This window comes from Colias philodice, chromosome 3, assembly GCF_061535455.1.
Source record: "Colias philodice isolate Cphi_HAF_F1 chromosome 3, ilColPhil1 Martin Lab GWU primary, whole genome shotgun sequence".
In the NCBI taxonomy this organism is placed as follows: Eukaryota; Metazoa; Arthropoda; class Insecta; order Lepidoptera; family Pieridae; genus Colias; species Colias philodice.
The window spans coordinates 11,574,967-11,587,557 of record NC_143088.1 but is presented as its reverse complement, the minus strand read 5'-3'; the positions used below and the strand labels follow the sequence as shown (position 1 = coordinate 11,587,557).

The 12,591-nt window shown below is 34.7% G+C and overlaps 1 protein-coding gene and 1 long non-coding RNA gene across 2 annotated transcripts in view; both read left to right on the top strand.

The window, feature by feature from the left end:
* The window catches only part of LOC149490056 (uncharacterized), a 171,811-nt gene that overhangs the window by 140,696 nt on the left and 18,524 nt on the right, over nucleotides 1–12,591 (top strand). The window lies entirely within an intron of this gene.
* LOC149490057 (diacylglycerol kinase eta) overlaps nucleotides 1–12,591 on the top strand; it is a 161,720-nt gene that overhangs the window by 134,430 nt on the left and 14,699 nt on the right. Inside the window, exons 4-6 of the mRNA XM_089715045.1 lie at nucleotides 7,438–7,583; nucleotides 7,948–8,146; nucleotides 9,122–9,213. Of these exons, the coding sequence (XP_089571171.1) occupies nucleotides 7,438–7,583; nucleotides 7,948–8,146; nucleotides 9,122–9,213 (437 nt within the window). The remainder of the gene's footprint in view (nucleotides 1–7,437; nucleotides 7,584–7,947; nucleotides 8,147–9,121; nucleotides 9,214–12,591) is intronic.

Below are 12,591 nucleotides of genomic sequence, written 5' to 3'. Positions count from 1 at the left end.
ACTTTTAGGTTTTTTGAAGTTGTTGTCTTATTCTAATAAGAAAACATCATCAAACATCACTTTCTGGTTAAAGGGTTTATTTTAGTGATTTATGCATCGATATTCCTCAAAAGAACGAAGTTCAGGGTGAAGAACGAATTGTTGTATATCTACCTATTCACATACTTGTTAAGCTAGAATCATACGAGCATACTAACAACCCAGAGCCAATTTTGATAAATTTTGCTGTGAGATTGTTGCAGAACATTATAGGATCCTCTTTATCGTAAAAATTAAACTTGAAAATCAAATTTTGTTATAGAATAAGCGCTGAAGATTTTGACATAGCAACAAGCAGAGAAGCAAAACCGCGAGTGCAATGCTAATTTTATGTTTTCAATTTACGATTCGCAAAGTTTTTTCTACCTCTATGTGCTACATCAATTGTATTCAACATGAATACCATCCGAGCTTAATTCAGAATATAAGGACGGTCTCGGCACGGGCATGATGAATGGCATTGATTGGTGAAATACATTTAGATACGTCCGAAATGCTCCCACGTTTCCTGTACAATGTATCACTCGTATTATGTGCTGGGATTTTCTCGTCAATCTTGCCTCAGTGAGACGCTGTGTTGGCAAATTGAATGGGATAAGTTTTGTGAAAGGAGCGCATAATTATTTTAGCTATGTTCGCATTGAAAAGGAAATGTTTGTAACATTCAAAGCATGGCGCTTGGGAAAGGGAATCTACTAGATGTCAGACATTTTGATTTTGATGTCAATATCAGATGCTATGGTTTGATAAAGGATTCGAAAAATCTCTGGGTCTAATTTAATTTCAATCGAAAAAAGAAAAGAATTTAATAAAATCCTTTGATGTAAAAGTTACCAGAAAAAGTCTAAGCTAGAATGTAATTATATTACAAAAATATTACAGAAATTAATATTCTCTATTTTTTTATTTTACCAACGTATCTTTTTATATACTTAAGGATTTGCGTATTTTCTTTATCCAAATAATATTCTCAATCCCAAAGTTTACTTAGATTATCTAAGTTAGATATGACTATAATATTATGTTATAATGTAACTAGCTTCCGCCCGCGACTCCGTCCGCGCGGATGGTCTCCATTTTGATTAACTCTGACAATGACATCTTATAAATATCTATTGGACCCAAATACGGCTAGGTCTATAATAATACGCAACGTGTGGTGGTGGTAAAACTGAAAAATTAAGATTATTTTTTTTTCTACGTATTTTTCCAGGATAAAAAGTATCCTATTTTACGCCCAGGATAATAAGGTATAATTATACCAAGTTTCATCGAAATCGAACCGTTAGTTTTCACGTGATGTCTTCACATACAGACAGACAGACAGACAAAAAATTTTTTAATCACATATTTGGGTTTGGTATCGATCCAGTAACACCCCCTGATATTTATTTTTTCAATATTTTCAATGTACAGAATTGACCCTTCTACAGATTTATTATATGTATAGATTCTTCATAACAAAACTACTAATAGGGGGATAATAAAATAAGGGAGCGTCGAAAGTCGACATCGACGTCGTTAAATATTAAATATATGAAAGAAAAGGTTATATGCTAACCTTTCAGGGATGGGAAAGGGTCTAACATGCTTAACGCATCACAACTAAATGTGAGGAGCGAATATTCTTTTCTCTGTTTAAATTGGGTGCCTACGACTACACTTTATTACACTGACTTCGATTTTCGAAAATATTCAACGGGTAGGATATCCATCAATCCTTCATAATATTTGAATTTTCCATGCCTTCTCTGATATTAAACTAATCTGGTTTTATTTAAATTTGTGTTCATACCAAATTATGCCCTTAGGTAACATATGTACAGGATGTTTTTCATTTGATTAGAAAATTTTCTATCTACAAAAATTCTTTTGCCTCGAACGTCGTACACGACACACGCCACCTATAGGCGTGCTATTGTCTTTTTACACTGAATATTTTGTACGAGTAAATATCAATGTATAATAATATACATTTTGAACCTATAAATGGTTTAATTTTAAAACCCCAAGACCCCAGTCTTGTTCATGGTCGACATCTATAAGCGTTCTATTCGGGAACCACGCGACGCGCGTTCTACACGTTTAAGCGATACGAAACGTACAGGTATCTGCGTTTTGCTTTGATTCCGTTTGCCGAAAGCAAACTAATATTTCATAACAAACCCGCTAGCAGCTGATGGCAGAATGTAAACGTTCTAAAACTATACAAATTAAACAAAGCGCCCCGTAACGCACGTTTCCCGAATTCCATTTGCTAACGATGTTTCCGCGGCTATTTGCACGCAGTGTCAACAATTAACAAACGAGCCTGTGGGCTAGGGGTGTCACTCGTCAGAAATTATTAAAAAATAACTGTAAACAACAAATTAATTGCTGCGAACAGTAATAAGGCTATTCTGACTTGCAAATTATTACTAGGACTCCAAGTCAATTAAACTATGTTAGGTTGAGTTTACGTTACATTTTGGCGATATCTAATTAAATAAAGGAACTACAGCAGCTGAATTGTCTCGGAATACAATTTCTTGAATTTGATATTTATGGTTTTACGGTATTCAAATGCTTTATAAATATAGATTTACTAGATTTCCGCCCGCGGCTTCGCCCGCGTTTTCAAAGGAAAACCCGCATAGTTCCCGTTCCCGTGGGATTTCCGGGATAAAACCTATCCTATGTGTTAATCCAAGTTACCCTCTATATGTGTGCTAAATTTCATTGTAATCGGTTCAGTAGTTTTTACGTGAAAGAGTAACAAACATCCATACATACATACATCCATACATCCATACATCCATACAAACTTTCGCCTTTATAATAAAGATTAAGATTAAGATAAAGAATAGAAAAAAATCGATCACGTGGCAGTTTCTTCCCTGTCATGTTAAAATATTATAATCTATTTATAGTTAAGTTATATTAAGAAGCGTAGATCACGTCTTTTTATGTCAAAGGGACTTCAAAAGCCCTACAATGTTAAAGGGATTCTCATGCAAATTTTCACGTTCCTAAACTAGAGTAGTATGTATTTACTCCTTATGATAGTTGAATGAAATGCATACCATTTCTTCGATCTCAAAGACGCGTTCATTCAGGCTTTGTAGGTGACATCTTACTAGCTATAATATTGCCTTCCATTTAGCATAACACTTGTATCTATACCCAATAAATAGAGTAAGTCAGCAAACTAAAATAATCCCTGAGGATTCAAAACTTAATTTATATTAAACCTATTCCCCGAGCTAAGAGAAGTTTCAGCATAGTTTTGTTAGGTAACTTGTATTTCAAGTTAGCTGCTTGAAAATTAGAAACTATGTATTTAATGCAGCAATTATAAAATACGCTTAATATTGCTCTGGAAAGTGAAACTGATTGGCAATTTTCGTAGCTTAAAAATAGCTACAAAAATATCAAAATTGTTTTATTATTTCACTGCGTAAAATTCCAATCCTTGACCCGTCTCCAGTACTGTCAACCCTGCAGTGTTTTGTTTATACGCGAGCCATCCAGCCGCTGCAGCGCTGACAGCGTACCTACGTACAACCAACGGCCACGTTGACACGTGTCGCTTACAGCGCTCACGTGCTTTGAAAGTACACTAGGGAGTTTCTCGGCTATTTCTGGATTGCTCTATTCCGATGTCGCGTGTTTTTCCTGTATAGTCTTTTAGTTTTCATTATATTAAAGGTGAAGCACTCGTGTTTAAGATTTTATAATCTAGAAGGATAAATACTTACTTTTGCGGACGTTTTTACAGTTAAAAGGTCTTGGAAATCGGAGATGTATCTATGCTCGCATTTAAGTTTGATTTCCATATTCAAGTTTTCGCACTACCAATTTAGGTCTACGACACTTTCGAAACGTTTACTTTTTATTTAATAGCTTTTATAAATATTCTGAAAATATAAATACTATAATGAAAAAATGTGCATTATACATGCATATGCAAGGTTGGATTAAATATCTGTCTCTATGTAGAAATGTCTTTAATTTATATATAGACCAACAGCATAAAATCGTATAGCGAATACATATGTATTATATATTATGTATACTGCACTTCAGCTCTGAAACATAAAGGATAGAATATAACGATAGCTACTCAGATTGACATTTCAAATGCAAATACCCTAATAGTCCATTGAATAAAAAGTTCTAGAGTGCGTGAGTTAGTAACGTAAGATGTTTCTTCGGAAACATGTCAAGAGTCCCTAGGTAATAAACATACTAAAACCCCGGGCCACTAGGAGGAGCCCCGGAGTGGGGGGAGGGGGAAAATGGGTCCATTTTTTCATTTTTCGCTTAAATCTCAAAAACGGTACATGTTAGAGAAAAACTTTCAAGGAAAAGTTGAAAGGCCATAAAATTATCTACAAGTTGTACCTGAATCATGTTTTCCTATATCCTACCGTTTCTGAGTTATACGCAGTAAAAAATGATTTTGGCTCAAACAATTTCCACATCAATCGATCAAAAAATATTTCTTTCTTCCAAAAAACTCAAAAGTGCAACTTGTGACCGGTACTGATAGATTGCTCTTAATTAGGTCTATAATTGGTAAAATAAACACATTCCTCCATGGAAGCCTTTAGGAGGAATCGATTGTCAAAATATTATATTATGGTAGTTTGAGTTACTGAACTTGATCTTTTTATTTTTTTCTTCCAAAAAACTCATAAGTGCAACTTGTGACCGGTACAGATAGATTGCTCATAATTAGGTCTATCATTGATAAAAATACCAGATTCCAACACGGAGGCGTTTACGGGGAATTGAATTTTATTAGGGTAGTTACGATACTTGAACTTTTTATTTTTTTTCTCCAAAAAAACTCAAAAGTGCAACTTGTGACCGATACTGATAGATTGCTCTTAATTAGGTCTATAATTAGTAAAATAAACACATTCCTCCATGGAAGCCTTTAGGAGGAATCGATTTTCAAAATACTATATTAGGGTAGTTTGAGTTACTGAACTTGATCTTTTTATTTTTTTCTTCCAAAAAACTCAAAAGTGCAACTTGTGACTGGTACTGTTAGATTGCTCTTAATTAGGTCTATAATTGGTAAAATAAACACATTCCTCCATGGAAGCCTTTAGGAGGAATCGATTGTCAAAATACTATATTAGGGTAGTTTGAGTTACTGAACTTGATCTTTTTATTTTTTTCTTCCAAAAAACTCAAAAGTGCAACTTGTGACCGGTACAGATAGATTGCTCATAATTAGGTCTATCATTGATAAAAATACTAGATTCCACCATGGAGGCGTTTACGGGGAATTGAATTTTATTAGGGTAGATACGATACTTGAACTTTTTATTTTTTTTCTTCCAAAAAAACTCAAAAGTGCAACTTGTGACCGGTACCGATAGATTGCTCATAATTAGGTCTATCATTGATAAAAAAACCAGATTCCACCATGGAGGCCTTTAGGAGGTATTGAATTTTATTAGGGTAGTTACGATACATGAACTTTTTAACTAACTACCCTAATAAAATTCAATTCCCCGTAAACGCCTCCATGGTGGAATCTGGTATTTTTATCAATGATAGACCTAATTATGAGCAATCTATCTGTACCGGTCACAAGTTGCACTTTTGAGCTTTTTGGAAGAAAAAAAATAAAAAGTTCATGTATCGTAACTACCCTGATAAATTTCAATTCCCCGTAAACGCCTCCGTGGTGGAATCTGGTATTTTTAGCAATGATAGACCTAATTATGAGCAATCTATCTGTACCGGTCACAAGTTGCACTTTTGAGTTTTTTGGAAGAAAAAAATAAAAAGATCAAGTTCAGTAACACAAACTGCCCTAATATAATATTTTGACAATCGATTCCTCCTAAAGGCTTCCATGGAGGAATGTGTTTATTTTACCAATTATAGAACTAATTAAGAGCAATCTATCAGTACTGGTCACAAGTTGCACATTTGAGTTTTTTGGAAGAAAGAAATATTTTTTGATCGATTGATGTTGAAATTGTTTGAGCCAAAATCATGTTTTACTGCGTATAACTCAGAAACGGTAGGATATAGGAAAAAATGATTCAGGTACAACTTGTAGATAATTTTATGGCCTTTCAATTTTTCCTTGAAAGTTTTTCTCTAACATGTACCGTTTTTGAGATTTAAGCGAAAAATGAAAAAATGGACCCATTTCCCCCCTCCCCCCACTCCGGGGCTCCTCCTAGTGGCCCGGGGTTTTAGTATGTTTATTACCTAGGGACTCTTGACATGTTTCCGAAGAAACATCTTACGTTACTAACTCACGCACTCTAGACCCCCCTTGGAGGGACTCATTCAATGGACTATAACTGCTCAATAGATATTGGCTAGGCTATTGATTTTATCCTCCAGGGGTTTAGTATTAACGCCATGCAAAAGGTGAAGGCTCCTTGCTAGTCTTTTGTTTTGGCCTTGCTTGTGAAAATGAAGTGACTTTTTTAATCTGTATGCCAGAGCCCAGATGTTGGTCATTCATAGTAGGTTTCCAAGATTCATATTCATTCAGACATTCCGGAAAAATTACGTCGAAATAATTTAACTGAATTTGCTCACATAGGTACTAGCTTTTGTATAGGATCTTAATTGAATCAAAGCAACTTAAAATAATGGTGTGATCATGCAATGAAAAGAAATGCCTTGTTTGTCCTTAACATTAATAAATATGTAACTACATATTCCATGCAGTAAACGATTTTACAAAAATAAAATAACTTATTGTTTTGCGTGTTAATTAAAGCTTAGCTTGAAAACGTGATTCTGAATTTAGAGTTAATAATAAATCAGTAAATTAAACCAAACAGTACATAAAACTCGCAATCAGTGCTATTTATACAAAACCACATTTGTTATTGTTTCATTAGTGCCCCGGCAAGTCAAATATAAACTGTAGGTACTAGAATGTGAGATCGTCAAAGCTTTTGGGAGCGGTTAACTTTGGAACTATTATCAAATTCGAAGCGTAGTGCTCTCAGTGGTTGACTATTTGCTTGTTGAACAGTTGCCCACTGGTCCAAAGGAATGGACGCATTTGTGGTTTATTGTATTGAATATGGGAATGGAACTAGAATATTATCACAGTAATACTGTGATATTATTTTAACCTTTGATAACGAACATATGAATGACCTACGATAATTGTAGTACATGGAAAGGATTGGATAATAATATGAAATAAGACGTGCATAAATACGATCATAGAATATTTTTACCACAGTTCACATGATTGTTTATCCAGAACCACCATATCGAAATTCGTTTCGCTCAACTGTTTCTTTAATCATGTTCTTGCTCACAGAAATTACAGAACTGATATCTCTTTTAGGATATAACCAGACTCAATATTAATTTGTAGGATTATGAATGAATACATTATAGAACTCATGCTCATTTCAGGTGATAACAGCCAGCCGTTGCCTGGTCCTCTGTGCGGACACACGGGGCGAGATGGAGGCGTGGTCGAACGCGCTGCGGGGCGCGCTGCACAGCGGCTCCAATGTTGCCGATCTCGTCGCCAGCCTGTCCACTGGGGACCACCACTGGTAATGCTGTTCTTTGTGAATTGACGTAGCTAGGAGTAATTATGTTTATAGTGTTTATAGTGATATAATGATTGTGTGTAAGTTAGTGAATAAGAAAACCTATTGTACATGTAAACCTATCGATCTAATTTTAGGTAGATGGTTTACAGGTGGATGGTTTATATAATAATTCATTTTTGAAACATTATAAAACGAAATTAAACCAAATTGTATAATCAAGTATGTAGTTCGAGAACTGCTCTATCACGTCATAACACGTGCAAAAAGACAAACAGTTTTAATAGTTTCTCCAACATATTATATGGTTTTAAATCCACTAATGACTGTCTGTATTACATTTTTTTTTCATATATTATCGTCACAGGTACACAGCAACACACGCGCGTCCCACCTTCTGCAATGTCTGCCGCGAGTCGCTCGGCGCCCTCGGCACTGCGCACGCGCTCGCCTGTGAGCTGTGCAAGTTCAAAGCGCACAAGCGGTGCGCGGCGCGTGCTCCCCCTTCGTGCAAGTGGAGCACGCTCGCTTCGCTCGGCCCGCACGTCGTGGAGGACACCGAGGGGGTGTGTAGTATGACTTAATGTATAGTTAGTGCTATAGAACAGTGCTGTGCAAGGACAAAACGTACAAGCGGTGCCTCCTGTCATGCAAGTAACAGTTTGAAGTTGGCTCGAAGGATCAATGAAGGAAGGATTAATAGTAATCATTATTTGGCAGATTTTCATGGTTCAGAGGCACATGATCGCTTTGATGTAATCAATATTATGCTCTGTTTACGGTAAACATACAAATAACTTTAGAAATTTTTTGAAGAATAGAAAGAATTGAATGCTTTAAAACCAAATATTAAAATACAACGATAAACAATAACAAAATAAGCTTCATGTGTTATAAAGAAACTTGTAAAATATCTTTCACAATGATCGATTTTTATATAGTCACTCATGTCATCAGTGTATATCATAAATAATATAATCCAAATCGGCAGCCAAGTACTAATCAATTACACTGAAGCATCCTGAGGGCTATAAAATGAAATCGTAGCAAATTTATTGCCTCGTAAAACCGCCGCCGTCAATACACAGCGGCCTTCTATTAACAGCTGATATATGTCAATATTGCTCCTATTTGTGTTGGACGAATGATTACTATTATGACTATAAACATATAAACATATCGTAGTCATTAATCATCGAGTTTTAGTTTCATTACTTATGTTTTTATATGCAAGGGAATCATTTTTTTCTAGACGAATCCGCGTCTTTTGCTGTAGACGTGTTAGACTATCTACTAGTCTACTATTGAATCCTCCAAAGAAACCGAATTTACCAAAGAACCCAATTTTACACTCTCGGTTTGAAATGTCTTAATTGCTGTAGGTATAATGCGGTGTTACATTACAACTCCATTCTCAAGAAATATACTCATTTGTTTTATCTTATTCCTGTGTAACATGACGATCAAGAGCTCTCAAACGAAGTTGGATAAAATCGTATTTTATTATTTTATGTTATATTAAACGAATAATTACATTGCAGAACATCATAATGCCACACCAGTGGCTCGAAGGCAACCTGCCGGTGGCGGCCAAGTGCGACGTTTGCGACAAGACCTGCGGCTCCGTACTCAGGTACTCATTCTAGAATGTTCTTTAGCCCATTATAGAATGGACGAATACTTTTTTTCCAATGACGTAGAACTTGTGTAGAACTTATGTACGAAGTAAATAGACCCTTTAGGTAATTCTAAGATTAAAATTCCGAAAGTTTTTATATGAACTGAACAAATATTTGTTTCACGAAAAACTACCCAAACTTAGTTGAAGTTGATAGCCTGAAATTTATAGAAGCGAAATAGAAAATTAATATAATATGAGTTTTAGGTCTATGGCAATTTCCGATCCCTCTAATGAGAGTATTCTACTAAACAAATCTATATTATATCTTCCCTATATACAGCTGTTACAAAATTGTAACCGCACACAATAAGATACTAGATTACTATCATAATTCAAGCATCGTCAAGAAGCGTCAATTTCGAATAGAAATAGGTACGTAACTACACCAAATAACTTCGGCTTCACCGAAAACATTTAGCAGAGCGATCCAATAGCCTCTAGAGTCAAGTCGAATACGTGAGCGTCGGCACGTGGCTCCCTAACTTTGTCAATATGTTCGTCTTATTTATTCGAATGTACACGTGCCTCCAAGTTTAAGGTACCGGCAGCAGGAGATATGGGCAATGGACAATGTAATGAAACTAGTTTAAAGGGAATATGTTGATCGAGTGGCTCTTCGAAGTTGGCTATTGAGCTTTTACGATGCGAGATTATTTCGTTGCCAATAAGTTCTTCTTTGATAGTAATCTCACTATCGAGTGGTAGGAATTGTATGAAGTAATCTTCTTTCTATAGTAGCTATATATTTTCTATGACTTGATGTTTTTCATAACTCCGCTCTGGATAACAATGCAAGATTAAAATGCGTGGTAGTGGCGGAATATTTATTTTATGTGAATGTTTATCTGGCTGCTTTATTTCATACTTGAGAGTTCTTTCAACGACATTGTTATTCTCAGCTAATTGTTCCAACGGACTCGAAACTACATTTAGGCAGCGGCTTCACGTGCGACTGATATCTTGATAAAAATTGGTAGCCAATATGAATTTTCGGGCTACTAACTATGCCAGCATGTATATACCTAATGATTTTAAGATACATCATTATAAAAGCAATAACTAAATACTTTGACATCCATAATTTTTAATTTATAACTGTTGTAAAAAGGATTTTTACCCGTTCTATAATGATATATCTTATTTTCCTACTAATAAGCCATAGGTCCGCAATAATAAAAAAATAGTTTGGGCCTAGCAAAGCTTCTTCAACTGTATGTTGTATATATTTTCAACCTAAACCTGTAAGTCGATATGATAGTGAAAGTATTCGTTATATTTACCTGAAACCCGAAATAGCTCTCACATTTGAAGTAAAATTAAAATGAAGCAGAATTTCTATTTTAGGAACACTTCGTTTACGGTTCACTCGTTTTTGTAAAGGGTTTTTTTATTTTCTAGCAGAAAATAAAATAGTACTTTTTTGAAGTTAAACTTGTGGGTGGTCTTAATAGTAATAGCCAGGAAAATTGTAACTACTTATAACGTGGTAACGGTTTTATGGTTATTTGCATAGCCGGTAAAGAGATGATGAGATGGTTTGGAAAGAAGTTTTGGTACGGTCTATGCCTGGTCGGAATTAATTAAAAAACATATTTTCTGGTTCTTTTCTTAGGTTCAGAAGTGTAATGTAAATGTGGGCACGAATGGTGATATGAATACAACTTGCTTCACCTATAACTACTGACTTTTAAATCAGTGAAACAAATGTTAACTTTGTCAACCACATACGGGGAAAGGAGAAAACCTACACTTTTCATACGATGTTCATTTAGAAAGACATCTAGATTTTTATAACAGCCACAATAAGAATATCAGAACTGACGGTTAAATTTTAGAAACAAAGACCAAATTGTCGCAAGACTAAGAAACTAGTGCAAATGATAAAGATGGTAATATACTAGCTGTCTCGTTGAACGCGGTATTGTGTTCAAAGATTCAGAAGTTCTCTGCTGAATTTCAAATAGAATGGGGCACATATGAAACAGGTATAAGTGTCGTACTGTCACGTTGTATACTGCCCTAAATGTTTTAAATTGGAAATGAAATTTTTACCTGACGGTGATGTACAGAAACCGGTTGCCTTTTGTATTTAAATAAACGTAAAACGTGAATAAAAGTAGGGATAGTGCATCAAGGAAGTTTATATTCTAAAAACCAAACTATTAAATGAAATTCTATTAAAAGGCAACAATACTAAGTGTAAATTTCATTGAAACGATGAAAAAATTATGTTGAGCAATAATTATAAGAAAGAAACCGTGAGTTTTAAATTTAAATGGAGAACGTAGAGAATAGAATAATTACATGAAATAGAACAGGTCAGTCGGTACATAACTTTACTCGCTATTAAATTTTAGACACATGTAAGGTACATTTAAGAATCTAAACCTAACACAAGCATTCTAAGTCCTAAATAAAATTCATAAACTGTTTTAACTAAATGATATCCTCGTTAGAGAAATTTCCTTAAAATATCTCGTCAAGTCCTATTTTGAAAAGAAATCATTGTAATAGCTCACAGAAGTTTTAAATTAGGTCAAACATTTTATCTTAGTACCAACATTAGGAACCATTAGGTTTAACGACTTAAGTTTAAAAGTAGATGTGGAAAATAAATTGAGTTATTCTTCCTAGAAATAGATTCTGGAAAAAATATTTTTTTCGTTCTGTATTTTAGTAGCTGAACACTTCAGCTTTATAATGCGTCTTTAAACTCAACTAAAGAATATTTTTAATCTACCAATCACTGGGGATAAGTTAAACTTAAACATTACGAGAAGCTTTGCTTTAATATAATCTTCATAGACATACTTTTTTAATATTATGTATCCTGTTTTATCGAAGCTCTCAATGCATCAGTCGGAACAAATTAAAGCTAAGAGCATACATTACGAATGTGGGCCAGCCGAGGTGCGACGTTCTAAACGCTATGCAAATGATTGTGCAAATGTAACACGTGCCGAAGCTCGCAGTGTCGCTTGTCTATGGCCACAGATAATATAATTCTTTACTAGTCTGTGGCAAATATATTCGTTTACGTTCTGGCGGGAAATGGAACGGATGCCTCTGTTCGAATGCATTTTAAACGGGGAAAGCGCAATTTTATTTGCCTTGGCACGTTGCAAGTTTATTTCTTGGGTTGTAGGTTGAATAAAAAATGTTTTCTTTCGATAAATAGAACGAAATATAGTTTGAATATATTTATTTTATAGTGTAGGTATTTTTCATGAGTGACCTTAGAGTTTAGTTTGGTATCGTCCAAACTCCAACCCGTATTCTATTTTCATTTAAATTTAGACAAAAATAGTCATAAATTTATCTGATAAGATC